General features: G+C 46.1%; 2 protein-coding genes across 4 annotated transcripts; one reads left to right on the top strand and one right to left on the bottom strand.

Annotated features, from left to right (window-relative positions):
* The first annotated feature begins 20 nt into the window (after nt 1-20).
* Nucleotides 21-5,121, top strand: IL23A (interleukin 23 subunit alpha). 2 transcript variants are annotated; one of them, XM_029953269.1, is made up of 5 exons: nt 21-389; nt 1,918-1,975; nt 3,786-3,887; nt 4,406-4,552; nt 4,658-5,121. In XM_029953269.1, exons 1-5 carry the CDS (start codon nt 319-321, stop codon nt 4,817-4,819), a joined length of 540 nt encoding a protein of 179 aa, XP_029809129.1. In that variant the 5' UTR covers nt 21-318; the 3' UTR covers nt 4,820-5,121. The 2 variants fall into 2 exon arrangements, with proteins under 2 accessions (XP_029809129.1, XP_029809128.1); XM_029953268.1 differs by lacking the exons at nt 21-389; nt 1,918-1,975 and adding an exon at nt 2,914-3,547.
* Nucleotides 5,122-5,934: 813 nt separating this feature from the next.
* Nucleotides 5,935-22,858, bottom strand: STAT2 (signal transducer and activator of transcription 2). 2 transcript variants are annotated; one of them, XM_029953259.1, is made up of 24 exons: nt 22,671-22,856; nt 19,723-19,931; nt 19,174-19,327; nt 18,735-18,830; nt 18,465-18,554; nt 18,298-18,373; nt 17,989-18,074; nt 17,683-17,831; nt 12,439-12,597; nt 12,232-12,324; nt 11,960-12,019; nt 11,569-11,589; nt 11,264-11,357; nt 11,066-11,113; nt 10,902-10,985; nt 10,647-10,745; nt 10,409-10,544; nt 10,237-10,289; nt 10,015-10,109; nt 9,307-9,443; nt 8,948-9,130; nt 8,654-8,711; nt 7,529-7,881; nt 5,935-7,249 (listed from the first exon to the last, which is right to left on the bottom strand). In XM_029953259.1, exons 2-24 carry the CDS (start codon nt 19,851-19,853, stop codon nt 7,107-7,109), a joined length of 2,598 nt encoding a protein of 865 aa, XP_029809119.1. In that variant the 5' UTR covers nt 19,854-19,931; nt 22,671-22,856; the 3' UTR covers nt 5,935-7,106. The 2 variants fall into 2 exon arrangements, with proteins under 2 accessions (XP_029809119.1, XP_029809120.1); XM_029953260.1 differs by lacking the exon at nt 5,935-7,249 and having other exon boundaries at nt 7,797-7,877; nt 22,671-22,858.
* Nucleotides 22,859-23,562: the final 704 nt, after the last annotated feature.

Raw genomic sequence — 23,562 nt, 5'->3', positions numbered from 1 at the left:
AACTTACGGGCCGCCGATGGGGACAAACGGTGTCAGATACTGGCCGCATTTGGTGTCGAGAAACGTAACCATTCCTCTTTCAAGTTTTCTTTGAATGAAACTAGAGAAGTCGCTTGGAAACCTAATTTTAATGCTCCCTATAACTTTAGAAGCTAGAATAAGGGATGCCCAAGGTTAAAGCACTGGGAATCGATTGCTGGGCATTCCCAACCTTATCCGGTCCACCCCCTCCTACCGCGGTGCTCTTGTGAGCTACTCCGCCACCTCTCTCACCCTGTTGTCCCCGAAACTCGCCGGCATTTCCTATCATTTCCAGGCATGGGAGAGAAAAAAGGAAGCGGGAGCCAGGTTCCAAACACGGCCCAACCAGCTGCCTCTTCTACGATTCTGTAGGCATCTATCTGAAACTCCCATCTGTGATTATCCCTCCCCAGATGCTCCGGTAATAGTCCCGGAGAGCAAGACCCCTCGGCTATCAAATTCCCCTAGCTCTTGAAGCTGGATATTATCCATCAGAGGGGGATGAGTGCGGCAAACTGGGACATTTGCTTACCCCCAAACTCTTAACAGATTTAGCGTCAACAGTTATTATTATTTTTTTTTTTTTTAGCGATTCTTGGGGTCTAATTCTGAGCTTGAACTGTTTTGGAATGGGGCCAGGTTGCGGGAGGTCTCCAGGGCAATTTAGCTCAATTTCTAACGGCCACAGAGAGGGCCTTTTTGATGGAAGGAATTTCTCACGGAGGATACAGTGTTAAAGCATTTCTCTCTCTCAATAAAGCCTGCTAAATAACGTTGTAATAAAAGGACTCCAGAATTTTTACTGGACTTAGAGGGGTCCTAGAGCCCATCAGAAGTCAGAGAAAAACACTTTAACTCAGTGGGTCTCTCAAACTGATCGGACTTCATAGGTCCCTAGACTTAAAATCTTGGGGAAATATGGGTTCTGAGAGACTAAACAGTTTGTAAACTTTGAGAAATTTACATATTGAGGTCTCAGACTGAGAAAGACTTTAACAGACCTATGAGAATTACTGGACCTGAGATACCTGGGTTAAATAAGCTACTTTATAAAGATACTCTATGTTTTGTCAAATGGAATGGAATGCTTGAGAAAGCAGGATCTGGGGGTGCCTGGGTGGGTCAGTTGGTTAAGCCTCCTAGGATTTCAGCTCAGGTCCTGTTCTCACTGTTTCTAAGTTCAACACCCTCACCTTCCCCAGCGTCAGGCTTTGTGCTGATAGTTCCAAGCCTGGAGTCTGCTTCAGGCTCTGTGTCTACTCTCTCTGCCCCTCCCTACCCTCCCCTTTCTTTCTCAAAAATTAAATAAACATTTAAAAAAAAGAGAGAGAGAGCAGGATCTGAAGCCAGATTTCCGCCTGGAATTCTGGCCACTCAGCTGTGTGATCTTGGGTAAGTTACTTACCTCTGTTTCCTCATCTATAGTGTGGGGATAATAACTGTACCACCTCACTTGTGTTGTTGTGAGAATTAAACAGGTTAACACATAAAAAGTGCTTAAATGAAGTATTTGGTGTGAAGTAAGAGTTGGATATATATTTGCCATCATTATTAACTACCTAAGGGAATTTCAACTGTATTTGGAGTCTGGGCATCCAACTGGAAAGGCCTGCTTAGGAGTGTCTTGTGAATGTGATTTGCATAACGGTTGAGGCCCTGTTGACGTCAAGGGGTCACTGTAGTTCCAGGTCAGATCTAGTCCTGGAAGTAGTTCCTGCCACAGAACAGTCCCACAATCACCCCACCAACCTTGCTTCCTAACCAACTCCCGAAGCACCAGGAAGTGAAACAAAGCAGCAGAGCCCCGAGCCTCGAACTCACCCTTGTCTCTCTCGTCCCATCCCCCAACACTCCACTTCCTCCTCCTCCTTTTACCTTTCTTTTCCTATCCTTTAGGCCCCCCAGAATGGGGCCAGAGCTGGAAAGAGCACAACAGACATTAAATACAAGTGAGGTAAGCTCCCCTCCTCTCTTCTTCCACTTGTGTACACCGTATGTGGAGAGAGCCAAACCATTTCCTACTCATAGTATTTGAATCAAAAGTGTCACAGGGCGGTTTTGAATAGTTCTAAGGGAAGGGAGGCCTCTATCAAGGGCAAGTTTCTCAGAGAAGGGTCAACCTCTTGGGAAGGCTTTAAGGACCATCTGTGTGGTCAGCCATGTCCTCATTCTGACGTCCAAATTGTACTGGGACCCTCCACTGGGGTTGGGGCAGCCCCAGATTTGGACCACCTCCCACTCCCACGCCCAACCTCACAGTCTCAGCTGGCTCACTGAATGTTGCATCAGGGAGGGTGATGAAATCAGTGTCAGCGGATTTTACCCATGGATGCAACAGGCTGAAGGACTGGTCAGGGTCATTTACACAGTGCATCTCTAACTCCCCAGAATTCCTGGATTTCCTAGCTGTGGGGTAGAGATTGGGTGCTGGAATATCTAACTGACTTGTAGCCCTTGCTTAAACTTGTATCCCAAAAGAACCACCACCTGAACCCCACAAATCCTATGAAACTTTGGGCCACTAAGGTTGAGGAATTTAATGTTTCTTAGCAACAATTCTCTCCCTCCAAGAGTCCTTCTAACCTCCACAGTGGGCCTGAAGTGGGAACAGTAATACTTTATACACCATTACATGGCTTCCCAGTTCACAAAGTGCCTTGGCATCCATTCTCTCCCGGTGAAAATAATTGTTGCCAAGGGAGAAAAAAGAAGCCCCTTAGTTCTTAGATAGAGGGCACCAGAGGAGAACCAAACTTCATTCCAAACTGAGTTCGCTATCCTATCAGGAAATAAATGAATGTTTCTGTTTTGGAGGTAAAGAAGTTGGAAGGGGGATGGGCGGTGGGATGGGGGGATAAAGCTTTGAGAGGCCAAAAAAAAAAAAAAAAGAGGGAAAAGTTCAACAGGAAGAAACTTGAGACTAGATTCATTTAAATATTCATTCCTCCAACCCTCACCCCCTCTACAGCCATTTCGATTCATGGAGAGGATTACACATATGCCCCATCTCAGGCCTCCAGCCACAGCAACCACACAGTTCCCTTGGAACTGAGGCTGCATACCTGGGCTCTCCACAGAGGGGGATGATGCAGGGAGGGGAATCCCACCTGCTGTGAGTCACCTGCTGTATAAAGGGCGGGCCTTACAATGCTAGGACCTTAAAAAGAGACTCAGAGACACGGAGAAAAACAGCAGGAAGCAGCTCAGAAACTCCGTGAACAACAGAAGGAACAAAACCAGAGACACACAGAACGCAGAGCATCAGGCTCCAGAGCAAAGGGAAGTGGGCAGAGATTCCACAGGGACTGGCGTGAGTCACAGAACCAGCCAGACTTGAGAAGCAGGCAACAAAATGCTGGGGAGCAGGGCTATGATGCTCCTGCTGTTGCTGCTGCCACTGCTGCCCTGGACTGCTCAGACCCGGGCTGTGCCTGAGGGCAGTAGCCCTGCCTGGGCTCTGGGCCAGCAGCTCTCACAGAAGCTCTGCACACTGGCCTGGAGTGCACATCCTCCAATGGGACACACAGTAAGTAGCAGGCTCTGGCACCAAACAGGGGCCTGTCCAAGCTCTCCAAGGCTGCAGTGGAAGACTCTGTGGCTTTGGATGGAAGCTGGAGGGTTGAAGGTCCTCAAAGAGTAAGAGAGGACAGGGAATGGGGTTCCTGGGAGAGTCATGGGTCTGGGCTACTGGTTCCTGGGAGAGTCATGGGCCTGAAAGTGCTTCTCTTCTCTCTTCACTCTTCCCACCCCTTCCTCCATTCCAGGACCTACCAAGAGAACAGGGAGATGACGAGACTACAGACGATGTCCCCCACATCCAGTGTGAGGATGGCTGTGATCCCCAAGGACTCAGAGACAACAGTCAGGTAGTAAGAGGAGGCTAGACTACAAGAAGAGGGGACTGGACCATAGTTGGGTACCATGGTGAATTAGTAAAAGTTGTATCTGTCCTTGTCCGTTCAGCCTGCTACAACAAACACCACAGACTGGGTGGCTTATAAACATCAAAACTTTAAGTCTTACTGTTCTTGAGTCTGGAAGTTGGGTATCAGGGTACCAGCATGGTCAGGTGAGGGCCCTCTTCCAGGTTGCAGATTTCTCATTGTTATCTTCATATGGCAGAAGGGCCTTGGGAGTTTCGTGGGTCTCTTTTAGAAGAGCACTAAGCAAGTTCCTCAAGGCTCCATGCTCATGACATCATCACCTTGTGAAAGCCCTACCTCCTAATACCATCACATTGGAGGGTTAGGATTCAACATATGAATTTTGTGGGGACACAAACATTCAGACCATGGCAGTATCTAAGAATGGCAAAGAACCAGGTGGGTCTTTGGTAATTGGAGGAGGGTATCTGATAGCTCTCATTGCTTTCTCTTCCCCCCAGTTCTGCTTACAAAGGATCCACCAGGGCTTGGTTTTTTATGAGAAGCTGCTGGGCTCGGACATTTTCACAGGGGAGCCTTCTCTACTCCCTGATGGCCCAGTGGGCCAGCTTCACGCCTCCCTCCTGGGCCTTAGGCAACTCTTGCAGGTATGAACGAGGGGCCTGGAGAATGGGGACTTGCAGGTATCAGAGACAGGAACTGGAGGATGAAGGATCTAAAGTTCTCTCTGATTGTGTCCTATGTCCTTTCAGCCTGAGGGTCACCACTGGGAGACTGAGCAAACTCCAAGCCCCAGTCCCAGCCAGCCATGGCAGCGCCTCCTTCTCCGCTTCAAGATCCTCCGTAGCCTTCAGGCCTTTGTGGCTGTAGCTGCCAGGGTCTTTGCCCATGGAGCAGCAACTCTGAGCCCCTAAAGCCAGAAGCTTAAGCATGGCACCCAGATCTCCATGGCTCAGCAGTGCAAAAATGAATCAGCCCAGGAACCTGTGAGCCAACAAGTTTATTAGTCCATTAATTCTAATGGGACTTGCAAATGTTGAAGAATTACCAACACTGACTAATTTATGATGCTGACCTAGGACAGAGTTGAGTATTTATTAACTAGTAAGGGAAAACAAGATTATTTATCCTCACGGCAGCAGTTTGGGGAGAATTATTTATTATATTTATACTGAATTATGTACTTTTTTCAATAAAGGCTTATTTATGTGAATAATTTCTAGGCTTGGTTGGGAAAAAGCAATATAGGGCTAACAGACTACAATTTGCATCCTCTACTCTGCAGGGCCCCAGTGAAGAGGGATATTTCCTCATGAGCCCCTGGTGTATAGAGTAACTGCGATCTTTTTGATCTGGATCCCTGTATAGCTAAACAAACTGAACAGGATTACAAAGGGTTGAAATTAGGAAGTTGGCCCCTAAATGTGGCTCCTTTTACTGCCTGACCCTGTTACTCCTTACTTTCTTGGCCAAAGACAGGAGTCCCAGTCACTGCAGGATCAAAAGTCAGAGCTACTTTAACTAGGAAGGGCATTCCAGGAAGATGGTGGTAAATCCCCCAAATTAATGGGATTCTCCCTTTACGGACATTTGTGGACCCCATCAGAGGGTTTGACTACCCACGGGAAGATAAACTACTTTTGGAAAAAAAAAGAAGGGGAAGAAGCTATTGTGATCATTTCCCTTCCTTTTCTCCTTAGTCACAAGGTATGGGCTTTGGAGTCAAACAGACCCAAGCTTACGTATTAGCTTTGTTACCAACCAGCTAAGTGACAACAGGCTAGTTATAGACGTGTTCACCACACCCCCCAACGCATATAGAGCTCACAGCCCCCCTGGAAGAATCTAAGGGACAGGAAAGACTGTTCTAAACATGGAGGCAAGAAGAAAAACATGACATGTGGGGCCTGCTGGGGTGGGTGGAAGGCAGGCCATGATTTGCTGATCTTGATCCTACATGGCCTGCTGATGTCTCCAAGGACATCAGTCTTCGTGAGCGCAAAAGTAAAGAAGTTCAGCGAAGAAACACTTCCAAGTCAGCACAAAGTTTATTGGTCACTTCTACTCAGAAGGGCCTCTTTCTGAAGAGGACGATTCCTCTAAAATAAGAGCCAGAAAACAGCCACATGTACAGGGCCTCACTTTCATTACATCTCAAGTTATTCTGGAAACACATTTTAGAGCAATGGCAGTTGTCCTGAGGTTCTGAATAACTACGGTGTGAGGTTTTCTGGAGCCCCGTGATAAACTTTCAAGGTTCTAGGTTCCAGGAACCCGTTTTTTGCCCGGGTCTACACCCAAGGAATAGAAACGCTCCTTTCAGATTAAATATTGTATAAAAAGAAGGGATGGTTCTCTTAATAGAGAAATATCTAAGATATTTCCGTCATCTAAATATCCAGGGCTTCTCTTCCTCTGTAAAAATATGAAACTCTATCTAATACTATAAAAAGTGATTCCTAAATTCCCAGCAACTCTACCATCCCTGGCCTCCAAGAGTGCTTCATCTCCTAAGCACTGAGGAAGTGGAGACTAGACAGAGTAAAATTATTGTGCAAAGCTTCACAGGCATATTAGATTGGCAGGATTATTTTACAGGGAGGAATGGGTGTGGCCAGCTGGGGGGGGCAGGGGAGGAGACTGGTAAGAAAATGATGTCTACCTCCTATTTCTTCTGAGGGGAGCTTCACAAGGTGGGCTGAAGCAAAAAGCTCAGTCTCTGCAGGAAGCAAAGGGATTTAGGACTTGAATCAGGAAGAAGGAAGGAAAATGTTATTCTGGACATGAAGGAACCATAAGAAAGAAATGGAATCCTATCATGTGTCTCTGTTCACTACTGATGACCAATGCTAGTGGGCGCCACCACGTTAGTCTTACCAACTATTCCAATGTTGACATCCTTCCATACTGGAAAGCAGCTACTCTGTCTGAACCCTCCAAGTACCTCCCAAATGTCCTGCCCTATACCTCCCAAAACAGCAGATGGCCTCAAAGATCCTACTTAGAGTCATGGCCAACATCCATTCTGACTCCTTAGTACCCCTTCCTTACCCACAGTATGCATTTACTTCCCACTCCAAAGCCCAGAGTTAACCAGCTTCGAACGCGTACATGCTTGATTCTCCATCCTTGGAGAGCAACAGCATAATGTGAGGGGTAAGATGGACAGAAGATTCAGGAAGAACAGAGGAAATGTAACTCCTAGTAGTCAGAAGGAATTAAGGGCCCATCCGTGTAGAAATGGCTGCGATGGAAGATGTAAGCCTCATCCGAGGTGTTCTGGCCAGCCAGCAGTGGGTCACCATTTGGCATGATTTCTTCAATCTTCATACTGTTTCTGAAAACTAGATAGTGCAGAGAAAGAAGTCAGGCCCTGCTCTTTGGTAAGGAGTTCCTGACCCAGCAGGGAATATGAGGGAGGATAGCCTCACAGACCTGGCAGTGTCTGAGGGGGCACTTAGGTGGGGGAAGGGAGATGCGGGTACATTTCCTAATAAAAGGAATCACAAAGGAGTTTCCCTCCAGTGAGAAGCTTAGAGCTTAGCCTTTTCTATACTGGGTATGGGAGGGCAGTTGTTAAAGGGAATGTGTCCCCTCTTCCCTAGCCCCCTCGCATCACTTACTTTCCATTTCCTCAGTGTTCAAGTGTCTCAGATCATGGGGCAAATCCGGCTCTGGCTCTGTCATTGCCTGCGATGCAGGGTCTGGAATAGGCTCCAGCTTCAGCTCTGGTCCCAAGTTTAGCTCTGGCACTCTCTGCGATACCACATCTAGTGTCGGCTCTAGCACGGGGTCCAGAGTGGACTCCTGCATGGGCTCCAGGGTTGGACCCAGATCCAGCCCTGCCGCCAGCAGTGGCTCTAACTCCAGGCATGGCTCTGGCTGTGGCACCGGGGCCATTCCTGGCTCCAGCTCCAGTGACTCCACCTCTGGATCCAATTTAAGCTCCAGTGGCTGTTGCAGCTCATCTACCTGTCTGGGTACCACAGTATAGACAAAAGAGTAGGGCTTGGTTGTTTCGGTGAAGTGGAGAATGGCAGAGCAAGCAGAGACTATCTCTCTAGTCTAAGAAGGCAACAGAGTAGAGGGCTTTGGAGTCGGGTTTGCCAGAGTTTGAATCCTATCATTTTTTAGATAAGTAGATCGTCAGCTCTCTGAGCCTCAGGTTTATCACCTATAAAATGGGAACAATACCACCTAATAACACTTGAGAGGATGCTGGGTGGTTAAAAGCAGGACTTTGTAATCTGACAGACCTGAATCATTTATTAGCCCTGTACTGCACTCATGCCGCTTCACCACACTAAACCTCAGCTTCTTGGCTGAAGAGAGTAATCCCCATACCTGCCTCACAGGACTATTATGAAGATTCAATAAATAAGAAACTAAACACAAAACATTTAGCCCAGTACCTGGCATTTCATAAACTTTCATTAAATGTGGCTGTAATTACCTCATAAAAATGAAATAAAATGAAAAAACTGTTCTTAAAAAATCTAGGACCATGCTTCAGGCAGAAGCCCATTAACATCAGTTACTATGACTTATTATCAGGGAAGCCCTGTGGCAACAATCTAAGGATAGCAGCAGAAAAATAGAGAGGAAAGAGGCTAAGCAGAAGAAGAAAAAATCTAGAGGCTGGAGAGGGTGGGTCAGTAGGAGAGGCCAGAGAGGCGAACTGAGCAGGTTTGGGTCACTCTATCAGCCAAAAAGCATTACAGAGGATGGGCCAAAAGTTCATATCTCACCTGTTAGAGACCACAATGAGCCTATGTTTCAGGTACTTCCTCCGTTCTTGGAGATTAACTGTGGGGGACATACAGAGGAAGCCAGGGAGGTCACTGGATTGGACACATAACCTAAGGACCCTTACTGCAAATAGTCTTGACAGTCATGTCTCCCTACTAACTAGCAGTCTCCCCAGGACAAATCCTTTGACTTCTCTGGATATCAGTTTTTCCATGTCTGGAAGAAAGGAGTAGAATTTGCAGATGCCTGAGAATCCCTGCAATCTTCTGGTGACATATGTCAACGACTCTTACCTTTCTCCTGGCAGTAGCGCCCAAAAGCTTCATCCCGGGGTATTCGGGGGTACAGGAAGCACAGTGGGTTCTCCGGTATGTTCTCTTCAGTGAGCAGCTGGTAGTGGCAAATGATTTTAGTCAGCGGGAGAGACTGTAGCACTTCCTTGGTAAAGGGCTGCACAGAGTAGATGAGCACCTTTTCTGTAGAATGGACAAGAATGGGCAGGCCTGAAGGAAGAGGTTGGGCCTGAGAGTTCCCCACCCTGGCTGTCCAACCCCAAACCTGCTGAGAGATTCAGGACACAGCCAGGGAAGCCAAGGGCTGACGGAGGGGCAGAAAGGACAGGCTGTGGGAACATCAGGGCAAAGCAGCTGACCATCATCCTGGTGTTCCACCCAGGAGCAGGTAATGCCCCCTTCTGATGTTTCACTGAAGCGCAGCAGAAAGGTGCCTGAGATGGTCTTCTTGAGCAGCCTGCGTTCCTGGCTCCGGCTCACAAAGCCCATGATGCGTCTGAAACACAGAAAGCTGCTGTGAGGCCCTCCCACCTCCCTGCTCTCCTCTCCTTGTAGAGGAAGAGAGTGCCAGGTTTTGGCCCTCACGCCGCAATTTACACATGATTCCATCTTGGCCAAGTCACCTCACCTTACTGATGGTATCTACCTTCTAGGGTTGGAAGAGGTATCAGGATTCAATGAGGCCACACAGACAAAGCACCTTGTAAAAGGCAAAGTGCTGTACAAATGGGCAGGCAGTGTAGTGGAAAGAGCATCAGCTTGTGGTCTGACAGGCCTGGGTTTGGATCCCAACTATGCCAATTGGGTAAACTCTTTAACTTCTCTGAGACTCAGCATTGTTGTAAGGATTACATGCGAGAATTCATAAAGAGCACCCAGCAGGCTCTGGAGCACAACAGATGCTGGATAAACACTGGCTGTGACTATTATTGTATATGGTAGGGGGTGACCTTGCACCAGCTTTTGCTCTCTCCCTATTTGCCACATGAGGGCGCACAGAGTCCACTCTCAAGCCTAGAAAGGGAGAAAGGTGGGGGTAGGGAGAGGGAGGAGGACCAAGGCCTTACCCGTCTTTCCAGAGATCCTTCAGGTGGTCATGTACCAGCTCCAGAATTTTGTCTAACCATGTCCAGAATGGTAGCTTGCCAGGAGGGCTCTCTCGCTGAAGAAGGAAGGGAAAGGCAGGAAGAGATGCAGAGTTGCCCCCCAGTGAGGGGAAAGAGTGAGGGGGGAAGGGCTAGTGTTTGCACTAGCAGCTAGATCTAGCAGCACAGAAGGCAGCCAGTTACCTTAGTGAAGTCAGCCCAGGATAACAATGCACCTTCAGTCTTGGAGTTCTGCCCTGTGAGCAGACAGACAGTTCAGAAAATGGAAGGAGACAAGGCCTGGGTCTGGGAACAGAAAGGACAGAGGGCTAGGAAGACAGCCTGGGGAAAGGCTGAGAGAAAAGGAGGTCTATACCAAACAGCTTGTTCCTCAGCATGCTCAGCTGGTCCTGGTCAAGACCGCGGCCAACATAGGAAGAGAACTGCCAACTGAGAGCAGGGCCCAGCAAGCTCCAGGGGGCCTTGGGGGGGCTGGAGAAGAACTGCTGATTCTACAAGGGTGGGAGTAGGACAGAATGGCTCAGAAGCAGAGCCCTCGCACCAAGCTTCCACACCTCGCCTAGCCACCCATCACCTCTTGTCCCGCCTCCTACCTGGGGGTTTGGGCTAAGCAGATTGAACCAAAGAACCGAGGCCCAGGCAATTGAGAGTTGGTTCATGTTAGAAATAATCACCACAGGGAGGGTGTCCGTCTGAAGAGAAGACAGGAGTTAGAGGAAGGATGTGATGTTTCCAGCTTTGGCAGGGGCAAGGGGAGAATTTCCACCCTGAGAGGCTTCTATTTAACTCCTCTTTAATGCCTTCTGCCAAATTGGCTTCATCTCTCCTTGCCCTCCATTTTCACTCACTGTCAGCTCCTGCTTCAGACCCTGGTAGGTGTATTTGACTGTAATGCTGATAATGTGCAGTTCCTCCGTCACACCCAGCATTCCCTAGGACAGCCAAAGACATAATGACCAGAGGGCCCTTTGGGAAGTTCCTCCCATCCCCCAATCCTCTGTCCAGGCCTCACCTTATTACAGCCCTTTCCTGAACCACCTGAACGTTGCTCCACAAGAGTCTGTGAAGTGAGAGGAAGGAGAGAAAATGCCAGTGTGGGGACTCCCAGGGTCCCTGGAACTTCTGTTTTGCTCCAAGATTTCTCAAGGGCTGGGAAATTTCCTCAGCCTGTTCCATTGGACTAGAGGCCTAAGCAACTAGCTCTTCTTACCAGGTAGCCGAAGTCCCAAATTAAACCCTGACTCTGCCCCTTCTCAGGGGTCAAAGTTTTCTGGTTTGAGGTCATAATGTTGAACTTCCGGAACCTATTCCAGGAGGAAGATAAATGAAGGAGAAGAGAAGAGTTATTCTAAAAATTCAGCAGGAATACAACAAAAATTCTACTTCATTTCAGACCTCCCCTTCGCCCTTTGTCCATATCCCACCCAAATCAACCTCCTCCTTGTCTGTGCCCGCATGTGGTTGCGTAGGTCATGCAGTGCACAAATGTTTACAGCATCCTTGTCAGGCACCTACCCTTGTGATTGAGGAGGATTCCTGAAAAGAAAAAAAAAAAAATCACTGGGAAGCAAAACAGTGTAGAAGTTAGGAATTTAATCTATAGGATCAGACAGACCTGGGTTCAAACTCAGATCTGTGCTCACTAGCCATGTGGCCTTGCACAAAAGACAGAATCTCTCTGGCCTTGTTTCTTCATTTAAATGGTACACTGATAATACCTAGTTCATGGGCTCCTATGACAAATGAGTACTTGGCAAGCTAGTGCTCAACAAAAGCAAGGAGTTCTTATTTCTGAGGAAGGAATGGACGAAGTAAGAACATAGGCCCTAGACTCTATTGTGTGCGTCTCCTCTGGCCCACCAGCTCATGTCCTGGCCATCCCTTGGTCCCATGTGCCCCAAGTTACCTGTCAATGGAGACTTCTGCAGTCAGTAACTCGTTGCCTTCCTGGAGTCTTACCAGCAGCCTAGAGGGAAGAGAGATGGATGGGGAATAGTAGACAACCTCAGCATTCGGGATAGATCAGATATTTGAAGAAAATAAAGTAAGAGATTGGAAGAGGTAGGTGGATTGAAGAGAAAAGAGAGAAGACGTAAGAGTGGAAAGATCTGTAAAGCCAGAAAGCAAACAGTGCCAGGGCTGGGAAAAGGAGGCAGGAATGAGTTCTGAAATACCAGCCTTGTTTGGACAGTGAACTTGCTCCCAGTCTTGAGGATGAGGGGACGATGCGGAGTTTGGGGCATGCAGGGCTGGGTTTCTACCACAAAGGCTCTGGGGAGAGAGATCCAGAGAGAATACATAGCTTAGTATCTGTAAGAGTGTAAGGATCCTCTTATTCTTTCCTTCTGCCCCCCGCCCCTCGAGGTCCCTCCCTGGCAGCTAGACCTGTGGAGCAGGCGCTGTAGCAACTCCGTGACCTGGGCCTTTCGCAGGTCCACCCCTTTGGTCAGAGGATCATCCTGATAGCTAACCAGGCGACTCAATCCCTCCAGCTCCTTCAGCAGCTGCCGCAGGTGAAACAACAGCTTTGCTCCAGCAGTGAACCTGGGTGATAGAATTCATGAGAGAGTACAAATTGCTGACTTTCATGGTCTTCCACACCCATCCCTGCTCCTGAAGCTCCTTCTTAACAATGTGGAAGAGTCAGAAACTGATTGGGACAGAAGCACATGGGTGGCTCAGTTGGTTAAGTGTCTGACTTTGGCTCAGGTCATGATCTTACAGTTTGTGAGATCAAGCCCCCGTGGGAGTCTGTGCTGACAGTGCAGAGCCTGCTTGGGATTCTCTCTCTCCCTCTCTCTGCCCCTCCCCTGCACGTGCTTGCTCGCGCGTGCCCTCTCTCTCAAAATAAATAAATAAACTTAAAAAAAAATAAAATAAATAGGGGCACCTGGGTAGCTCAGTTGGTTAAGCATCTGACTTCAGTTGAGGTCATGATCTCACAGTTCATGGGTTTGGGCCCTGCATTGGACTCTGTGCTGACAGCTAGCTCAGAAAAACTGGTATTCCGTATCTAAATTATGGCATATTCACACCATAGAATACCATGCAACTATTAACAATAGTCATATGGCAGGGGTACTTGGCTGGTCCAATAGTGGAACGTGCAGTTCTTGGTCTTGGGGGTGAGTCTGAGCTTGGGTATAGTGACTACTACTTAAAAACAATAAAAATAAATAAATAAATAAACAAATACAATTATACAGGCTCAAAAAAAATTTTTTTTAAGATTATTCAAGTTAGGGTACCTGGGTGGCTCAGTCAGTTAAGAGTTCAACTTCAGCTCAGGTCATGATCTCATGGTTCATGAGTTCCAGCCCCCATTCATGCTCTGTGCTGACACCTCAGGGCCTGAAGTCTGCTTCAGATTCTGTGTCTCCCTCTCTCTCTCTGCCCTTTACCTGCTCATGCTCTCTCTCTGTTTCTCAAAAATAAATAAACATTAAAAAAAAATTATTCAAGTCATCTCTGTACCCAACACTGGGCTCAAACTCACAACTTTGAGATGAAGAGTTGCATTCTCTTCCAACTGAGCCAGTCAGGCAACTCTAGGCTCAAATTTAAAAAAAAAAAAAATTTTTTTAATGTTTTATTTATTTTTGATACAGAGAGTGACAGAGCATGAGACGGGGAGGCGCAGAGAGAGAAGGAGACACAGAACCAGACGCAGGCTCCAGGCTCTGAGCTGTTAGCACTGAGCTGTTAGCACAGAGCCTGATACGGGGCTTGAACTCACGAACGTGAGATCTGACCTGGGCCGAAGTCGGAGGCTTAACCGACTGAGCCACCCAGGCGCTCCTAGGCTCAAATTTTTAACATGGAAAAATATCCCCAAACTTTAAATTTTATTTATTATTTATTTATTTTCTTTAAGAAGTCTCCACGCCTAGTGTGGAGCCCAATGCAGGGTTTAAACTCAACCATGAGATTAAACCCTGAGCTGAGGGGCACCTGGGTGGCTCAGTCAGTTCAGTGTCTGATTTTGGCTCAGGTCATGATCTCAAGGTTTGTGGGTTAGAGCCCCATGTCAATCTCTGCTGTCAGTGCAGAGCCCGCTTTGGATCATCTGTTTCCTTCTCTGCCCCTCCCTTGCTCACACACTCCCTCTATCCCAAATAAAAATAAGTAAACATTAAAAAAAAAAAGAAGACCTGAGCTGAGATCAAGATTCAGATGCTTAACCGACTGAGCCGCCCAGGTGCCCCCAAAATATTACATTAAAAAAAAATCACAAGATAGTACATATCTGATATGACCTGACTATTTAAAACAGATGTATATTTCAGGCACCATCCTGGCTCAGTGAAGCATGCGACTTTTAATCTTGGGGTTGTGTGTTTGAGCCTCATGATGGGTGTAGAGATTACTTAAAATCTTTAAAATAGATCTACATTACGCATATGCATAGAGAAAATCTGCAAAAATATATTCAAAAGCCCTAACAATGAATAACTGTGCTTCACCAGATTATGCAGATGGGTAGTTGTTACTTTCTTTTCTAAACTCTCTGAATTTTTTTTCTATTAGGACACATATTTATACTCAGAAAAATCAATAAAGCTCTTTCTATTAAAGACAATGAAACAAAGGATCAACACAATAACAATAACACCACCAAAAAAGAAAAGACATATACTTTAACCCAAGAATATGACTTCTGGGAATTTATACTACAGAAATAATGAGGGATATAAATAAAGATATAGCTATGAGGGTATTTACTGTATCGCTGTTTAAAATAGCAAGAAATTGGGAGGCCTGGGTGGCTCAGTTGGCGAAGTGTCTGACTTCGGCTTAGGTCTTTATCTCGCAGTCCGTGGGTTCGAGCCTGCACCAGCTTCTATGCTGGCAGCTCAGAGCCTGAAGCCTGTTTCAGATTCTGTGTCTCCCTCTCTCTCTCTCTCTCTCTCTGCCCCTCTCCTACTCATGCTCTGTCTCTCTCTGTCTCAAAAATAAATAAACTAAAAAAAATTTTTTTAGTAAAAATAAAAAAATAAAATAGCAAGAAATAAAAAACTTAAAAAAATTGTTGAATTTATAAAATGGAATATTACTTATCCATAAAAAAAGAATGAGGGGCATCTGGGTGGCTCAGTGTCAGTTAAGCATCTGACTTCAGCTCAGGTCACGATCTCACATTTTCCATCAGGTTCTGTGCTGACAGCTCATAGCCTGAAGCCTGCTTTTGATTCTGTGTCTCTTTCTCTTGCTACACCTCCCCTACCTGTGCTCTGTCTCTGTCTCTCTAAAATAAATAAATATAAAAAAATTTTTTAATAAAAAAAAGAATGAAATCTTGCCATTTGCAATGACATGGATGGAGCTAGAGAGTTATGCTAAGTGAAATAAGTCAAAAACAAATACCATATGATTTTACTCATATGTGGAATCTAGGAAACGAAACAGATGAATATAGGGTAAAAAAAAAAAAAGAGAGAGAGAGAGAGAGAGAGAGAGGCAAACCAGAAAACAGACCTTAACTGATGGCTACAGCAGTGGGGTGGGGGGGAGCGGGAGGTTGGAACGGGGCGGGGAGGATGGGTTAAATGGCTGATGGGCGTTAAGGAGGATGGACACTTGCGATAAGATGAGCACTGGGTGTTATGTGGAAGTGATGAATCACTAAGTTCATACCTGAAACTAATACTGCACTGTATGTCAACTAGCTGGAATTTAAACAAAAACTTGGGAAAAATTAAAAATTAAAAAGAAAAAAGCAAGAAATCACTGGTAGATCACAGTCTGTCAACTTCTATATAAATGGTGGATATGTTTGCAACTGTAATTCAAACAGTGATTCTGTACACTAAGCCCCATATACCTGTTTTCAATTTACCTGACCATGGTTATAATTCAGTCTTAATTATTATTTTTAAAAAGTAAACTATTATTTTTTTAAAGTACACTGTATCCCCAACTGGGGCTCAAACTCATGAGTTTGCTTGCTCTACCATGAGTTGCATGCTCTACGCACTGAACCAGGCAGGTACCCCCATTTTTAGTAAATTACGATGAATTTTCTTATTAGAAAATATTTAAGGGCATCTGGGGTGACTCATTCAGTTAAGTGTCCCACTCTTGATCTCAGTTCAGGTCATGATCTCACTGTTCATGAGATCAAGCCAAGTCAGGCTCTGTGCTGACAGTGTGGAACCTACTTGGGATTCTGTCTCTCCCTGTCTGTTTGCCCCTCCCCTACTCACTCTCTCTCTCAAAATAAACATTTTTTAAAAAGAAAATACCTAAAACAATAGGCATTCTAAAGATCTTGAAGGACAAAGCAATTATGTTTTCTACATCACACACAAAAAAATTAATATAAAACAAAGACCTTATGGGGAAAAAAAAGAAATTAAAAAATCACGTAAATGTCCCAAAACAGGAGTTTGTTAATTAAATCATGTTACCTCTATATAGGGAACTATGAAGCAACCATCAAAAATAACATGTGTAGGGGGGCACCTGGTTGGCTCAGTCAGTTAAGCATCCACCTTCAGCTCAGGTCATGATCTCACAGCTTGGCTCATGAGTTTGAGCCCCACGTTGGGCTCTGTGCTGACAGCGCAGAGCCTGGAGCCTGTTTGTGTCTCCCTCTCTCTCTCTGCCCCTCCCCTACTCACACTCCGCCTCTCCTTCAAAAATAAATAAACATTAAAAAAATTTTTAGAGAAAATAAATAACATGGGTAGGGGCACCTGGCTGGCTCAGTTGGTTTAGTAAGCATGCACTTCTTAATCTCAGGGTTAAGTTCCAGACCCACATTGTGTGGAGTTTACTTAAAACAAACAAACAAATAAAATCTTACCCCCCCCAATTTCTCCCTCCCTCCCTCCCTCCCTCTCTCTCCCTCTCTCTCTCCCCGTCTCTCCGTTTCTCCCTCTCTCTCTCTCTCTCTCTCACAAACCTTGAGATCATGACCTGAGGTGAAATCAAGAGTCAGATGCTCAACCGACTGAACCACCCAGGTGCCCCTCAATTTTTGTTTAATACTATTATAGTAGCTACATCTGGATAATAATAGGTAATTTTCTTTCTTTTTTTTTCAACATTAATAGTCCTTATGGTTAAATTTAAAAATTTTAAAAAATTTTTAAAAATTTATTTTTGAGGGACAGAGAGAGACAGTGTGAGCAGGGGAGGGTCAGAGAGAGAGGGAGATACAGAATCCGAAGCAGGCTCCAGGCTCTGAGCTAGCTGTCAGCACAGAGCCTGACGCAGAGCTCTAACCCACGAACCATGAGATCATGACTTGAGCAAAAGCCAGACGCTTAACCAACTGAGCCATCCAGGCTCTCCACTACAGTTACATTTTTTAAAAAAAGGGTAGAAAATAATACTTCTTGGGTGATTAAAAAGGAAAGAGAAACCAGTTTGTCGATTATTCCATTACTTCCACCAAAACAAAGAGTGGGCTCTGGGCTCCGTGGGTGGTGAGAATGAAGAAAGGGTCAGTGCAGCCAGACAAGGGAGCGGGGATCATTTGGGGAAAGCAGAGAGTAAGAGCAATAGCTCTTGCCTTGGTAGGCAATTCATTACATGAATGAGAAAATTCATGACAATTCACGATTTACAGTTTACAAAGCACAGAATGGTGGATGGGACAGGGGCTGGGTGGGAGGTGCCTCTCACCACTTCTCCAGTTGTTCCAACCCTCTATTCGGAGGGGCTCCAATGCAGGCTTTCTGCTGCTGGATTTTCCATTCCTCCAACCTGGGCAGCAGTAGCTCAACAAGGGTAGTTAATCGACCTAGCAATGTTTTAATGGCATCTAGCACCTCCTAAGAAAGACATAAAGTGAGTGGTGAGCACTTCTTACCATCACCTTCTACCATCCAACTGGGGATGAAAAGACAAACCAAGGCTAAGAGACCAGGCCTTCCATATGCCTCATTTGCCCCAGTTCCCTGCTGCCCACTCCCTCTGTCTGCCTCCCACCTTTCTCCTTTTGTCCAGTTCATTGAGAGTTTCCTGCAGAAGCTGCTGCTGTCTGGTCTGATGGGGATCCAAAGAAGGTGTCTTCACTGAATGGCAGGAGCAGGAGGGAGACAAATACTCAGACCTAGGGCTCCTTCCCCTCTCCATCAGACTAGGACCTCAGTCAGAGTCAGGTGGAGAGGAATTTTGAAGGGAGCAAAAGGGGAACCAAGCAAAGGACAGGCATCTTGGGGCCCTCAGGCAAATTCTGAATGATCATGCTTGCACCAAAAGTCCGCTCAATTGCCCACCCCTCAGTGTGCTTCCTACCTTGGGCCTGGGTCTTATATCGGAAGCAGAAGACATCTTGCTGGTCTTTCAGTTGGCAGATGCATTTCACCAGCTTCTGTAGAGGGGATAAGACCCAGATGAGGCTGCTTCTATAGGACGAGTCAGGCCAAGCCCTACCCACACTGATTATTGCCACACCTCCTAACCTCCATCATAGTTGTTAATTCAAGGATCCGAGAGTCAACCTCATGCTGCTGGCTCTCTACAGGTGCTTCCATGGCTGGCTCCTCCTGCTCCTGAAATAAGAGACTATGAGCACATTTCAATTCTGACATTTCATCTCTGAAATCCAGGCCTGCAATTATACCACAGGAAGGAGTGGGGGACAGATCTTGTTCTGAGACAAATTTCCTGGGTTCTTCCCATGGTCACTCTCTACTCTGGGAACTTTCAAAATCACTACAAATTGTTCTTACTGATTGAGCCCTCTGAGCCTGGGTCAGAATTCTTTTTTCTTCCAGAAGGAGATTAAAGATCATCTCAGCCAATTGGGTTGGGCCCTGGGGAAAGGCCTGCAGTAAGAAGAGAAAGAATTAAACTCGACTGTCTTCAATGATCTACCGATCCATACCTTCCCCACCAGTGACCACACATCTTCCCCTTCCTTCAGGTTCCCCAGTCCTTCCCCTTTTCACCACTAGTCCCCCCAAACCTAGTCTCTTCCTAAAAGGGTCTTCTAGACTCTGCCCTTTTTTCTGCCAGTGGTCCTCAAGTCCACACCTTGTCCTCCCTTTCCCCAGATCTGCCTCCATCCCTTTACATCTGTAGGTCCTGTTCCATACCCTAAATCATACTTCTCTACACTCAATTCCCTATCCATTTGGCTTTTTGGCTATTCCTGGTTCCTCCAAGCACCTGAACGTCCCGATAGAATTTTCGCAAGTTGTGCTGTAGTAACAAGCGCCCAGAGTCCCCGCTACAGCGGCCATGCTCATAGTTCAGTTGATCCAAGAAGTGGAAGAACAGCATGTTTGCCTTGGAATCATCACTGCCCAGTACAGCATCCTGCCTGGGGATGGGGAGTAATAAGGATTAGAAGCTTGGGGACCACCTGGTTGGCTAAGTCAGTTAAATGTCCAACTCTTGATTTCAGCTCAGGTCATGATCTCAGAATTCATGAACTAAAGCCCGGCATCAGGCTCCACACTGACAATGTGGAGCCTGCTTGGGATTCTCTCTCTCCCTCTCTCTGCCAGTCCCCTGCTCACCCTCCCATGCACTCTCTTTCTCTCAAAAGAAATAAATAAACCTAAAAAAAAAAAAAAGGACTCTCTGCAGAGTTGCTACAGTCTGTTGAAGGCTTCCAGCCCCTTCCTGGGCTTGATGTCTCCAGGATCCTGGGGACTTAGAAGAAGGAAACCAGGTTCCTCATCCCGCCTGCACCCAGCTTCCTGAAGACCTTACCAGTTCTGGTCTTCAATCCAGGCAGCTAAGCACTGTCGAATGTCCATTGGCAGGAGGCTATTTGAGTAGAGCTGGTCCAGCTGATCCTGAAAAGGGTTGTCGAGATTCTGGAGCATCTCCCACTGCGCCATTTGGAGTCTGAAGGATGCAGGTTCCCAACTGGAAATTTTGCTGAACTAAATCATCCACAGTCTCATGATTGCTTATTACTACAGATTTAAAATTTAAAATTATACAGGTAAGAAAAAACAAGAATTAAAGCTACATTGACCATACTTCCTATCTTGTTCCCTTCCCCTTCTCTCCATGGGTAACCAATATTATCAGTTCAGTGGCATATTCTCCCAGAAACTACTATTCAAGGGCTCCAATATGTGGGCCTTTTTGTTTTAATAATTTTCAAACACACACCAGAGTGCATAGTGCAGGAATCATCAGCTTCACCAAACATTAATGATATTTCTGCCAACTATATTTGTGTCATCTCTTATCCCCAATGAATTTATTTTAAATTTGTTTGTGTTTGTATTCACTTATGCTGGAGGATTTAACCATCCATGTGAGCCAGAAGTATTTATTTCAAGGGTGCCTGGGTGGTTCACTCAGCTAAGCATCCAACTCTTGGTTCTGGCTCAGGTCATGATCTCACGATTCATGGGTTTGAGCCTGCTCAGTGAGGAGCCTCCTTGGGGTTCTCTCTCTCCCTCTCTCTGCCCCTCTCCTACTCTCGCTTGCGCGTTCTCTCTCTCTCTCTCACTCAAAATAAATAAACTTAATTTTTAAAAAAATTTTAACAAGTATTTATTTCCACATAATCCCTGCTCGCTCCAAAGCTTTATCACAGGTTCACACCTCTTAAGAGACAGGTATACTCTATAATCTGCTCTCTGTGTAGGAAGGAAGAACTCCATTCCAGATGTTTAAATACTGCGAAAGGGCCACTCAATCCCTAAGACTGTGATACTTTTATGACTCTTATTAACCTCTGATTTTTCCTATAATCAACTCTGTGAGAGACCCAGAAAAAATTTTTTTTATTTCCCACCAGGGTGGGGCTGGGCATAGAAAGCAAAGGTTTTTGTTTGTTTTTTTTCACTGAGAAATTTCCCTCAAAACTGGTTTTTGTCTGTCACCTAGCAGGCTGGGATAAGAATCTTTCTTCCTATCTTTCCCTGGCCACAGCCATCTGTTTAGGAAACCAAAACTTATTCTTGCTGTAACCTGAGCCTAACAGAAAAGAGTGTTTACATACATCTGTGGTCTAAAAAAGGTCACATGACTTTATTACAAATAAAAGTAAAATGTTTGGGGTGGGAGAGATTCTTTCCCACCAGTATGAATCATCATGAGATGCTTTTCCACTTCTTTAAAGCAAAACAGGGTGAATAAATAATTTACCAGGGGCTCCTATTTTTTGTTTTATTATGATTTTTTAATTTTAATGTTTATTTATTTTCCAGAGAGAGACAGAGTACATGTGGGGGAGGGGCAGAGAGCGAGGGAGACAGAATCTGAAGCAGTCTCCAGGCTCTGAGCTGTCAGCACAGAGCCTGACACAGGGCTCGAACTCACAAACTGTGAGATCATGACCTGAGCTGAAGTTGATGCTTAACCGACTGAGCCACCCAGGTGCCCCCCCTATATTTTCTTTTCATCCTTTTACTAGTGCTTGGCTTTTTAAACTATGAATTTGTACTGTTTTTAAAAAACAAATGTAGGGGCACGTGGGTGGCTCAGTTGGTTAAGCATCCAATTCTTGATCTCAGCTCAGGTCTTGATCTCAAGGTTGTGAGTTCAAGCCCCGCATTGGGCTGGGTGTGAAGCATACTGAATTTAACAAAAGAAAAAAATATGGAGAGGCCCCAGTTCTCAAGGAACTAATCTCAGCTGGTACTAAAAGAGCAAGATGGGGGCGCCTGGGTGGCTCAGTGGGTTAAGCCTCTGACTTCGGCTCAGGTCAGATCTCACGTTTGGGTGTTCGCCCTGCGTCAGGCTCTGTGTGGACAGCTAGCTCAGAGCCTGGAGCCTGCTTCTGGTTCTGTGTCTCCTTCTCTCTCTGCCCCTCCCCCTCTCATACTCTGTCTCTCTCTGTATCAAAAATAAATAAAACATTAAAAAAAAAAGAGCAAGATGTCAAATAAACCCTGAGGTTTAAATATGAGACAACAACAGCAACAATAAAAACCCATGATCTTCCCAAATAAATCACAAATACAAAGGTTAAAGTCTAGTGTTTTTTTCTAGTTATCTTTCATTCTCTTAGATACATATTTTGTGCTCAAATCAGCTTTTTGGAAAAGAATTGCATTTTGTATGTTACTAACCTTAGGCAAATTGTCTCACCTTTCTGTCCCTTATACGTATATTTTTAAACTATGGTTTTCGTTTTCATTTTGTTTTTAATGTTTATTCATATTGAGAGAAAGAGAGCACAAGGAGAGGAGGGGATAGAGAGAGAGGGGAGGAGAATCCCAAGCAGGCTCTGCTCTTGCAGCTTGGGATTCGATTCCACAAACCCTGAGATCATGACCTGAGCCGAGATCAAAAGAATCAAGAGTGGGTCGCTAAACCGAGGAAGCCATCCAGGCGCCCGTCTTATATACTTAACAAAGATGTTAAGTCATATCTGCCTTTAGACATCGTGTTTTTTTGTTTTTTGGTTTTTTTTTACAGTGAGAATCAAAACTAACACAGAACGGAAGGTAAAAGACACTGAACAAATGCAACACGGGTATCGGAGGCTGCAGGGTAGTTTGAGGAGATGGGTTTTAGAGTTGGGGAGCTGGGCTGGACAGGATGGGGAGATTCGGAATGCAACATAGGACAGCTATTTCAACCCTGGAACGAAGGCTTACTACTCCAGGGCGTACCCCCGGGGCCTGCCGCCCTTCCCAGAAAGGAACTCGCGCCTGCATCCCGACCCCCGCGCGCCTACTCTGGGCCGGTACCTGGCGAGGGTCTCAGTCCCCGTTCTCTCCAGCGGCTCAGTGCAAGGCTTCCGGTCCTAAGGAGCTCGCTCTGGCACCAGCAATCGCGCCCCGCCCTTCCTCTTCGGCCCGCCCCTCGGATCAGTAGCCGGCGGGCACCAGAGGCCTGCTGAACGCAGCCTGGCAACCCCAACGCTGACTGCCATTCAGCCAAACCTTTCCGAGTTCATTGGCGATGCCACAACTCCTCCCCCCATAGGGCGGGACAAACGGCGCCGAAACCACGCCTCCAGCTCCGATTGGTGGGATAGCTCAAGTACGCCTTGCCCCGCGGAGGGAGGAGTCCAGTTAATGGGAGAGCCCAGGACTGAAACAGCTGATTTCCGAGAACTTTCGCCAACCCCGCGAAACCGAGACCAGCCCTGGGCTATGCAGGCTCTACTTCATAAGAGGTGGGACCGGAATTTCGACACTTTGGGCTAGAGAAGGAGGAGCTGTAATAATAAATAGTAGTTATTAATGGTACCTAGCTAAGCACTTGAGGTTCATTGCATCGTTTTTAATTTTCACAAAGCCATCCAGGTGAAAATGATTATCACTACTTGAGACATTTTAAAATGTGAGCTTGGAGAAAAGTTAAGTTTCTGATCAGTGATCACTGAGGCTCTTACAAGTAGAGCCTGGATTGAAATCCAAATCCTCTGATTCTCAGCCCCAAACTTTAAAATTGCTGCATTTCGGGGTGCTTGGGTGGCTCAGTCCATTAAGCACCAGACAGGCTCAGGCCATGGTCTCAGGTTGCGAGTTCCAGCCTGGCCTCAGGCTCTGTGCTGACAATTTAGTTTTTACTTTTTTTTTTTTTAATATTTTATTTATTTTTATACAGAGAGAGACAGAGCATGAGAGGGGGAGG

Source organism: Suricata suricatta, chromosome 10, assembly GCF_006229205.1.
Source record: "Suricata suricatta isolate VVHF042 chromosome 10, meerkat_22Aug2017_6uvM2_HiC, whole genome shotgun sequence".
Lineage (NCBI taxonomy): Eukaryota > Metazoa > Chordata > Mammalia > Carnivora > Herpestidae > Suricata > Suricata suricatta.
Note: the sequence above shows the minus strand (reverse complement) of the source record. Positions and strands in the feature narration are given on the sequence as shown.

Excerpts from the sequence above, each read along its gene's own strand:
- IL23A (XM_029953268.1), top strand. The coding sequence starts at position 3,374 with ATGCTGGGGAGCAGGGCTATGATGCTCCTGCTGTTGCTGCTGCCACTG. Across the intron at positions 3,888-4,405 it reads GACTCAGAGACAACAGTCAG|TTCTGCTTACAAAGGATCCA; the intron begins GTAGTAAGAGGA and ends TCTTCCCCCCAG. Across the intron at positions 4,553-4,657 it reads GCCTTAGGCAACTCTTGCAG|CCTGAGGGTCACCACTGGGA; the intron begins GTATGAACGAGG and ends ATGTCCTTTCAG.
- STAT2 (XM_029953259.1), bottom strand. The coding sequence starts at position 19,853 with ATGGCGCAGTGGGAGATGCTCCAGAATCTCGACAACCCTTTTCAGGAT. Across the intron at positions 10,986-11,065 it reads CAGGAAAGGGCTGTAATAAG|GGAATGCTGGGTGTGACGGA; the intron begins GTGAGGCCTGGA and ends TGGCTGTCCTAG. Across the intron at positions 7,250-7,528 it reads GAACACTGAGGAAATGGAAA|TTTTCAGAAACAGTATGAAG; the intron begins GTAAGTGATGCG and ends TGCACTATCTAG.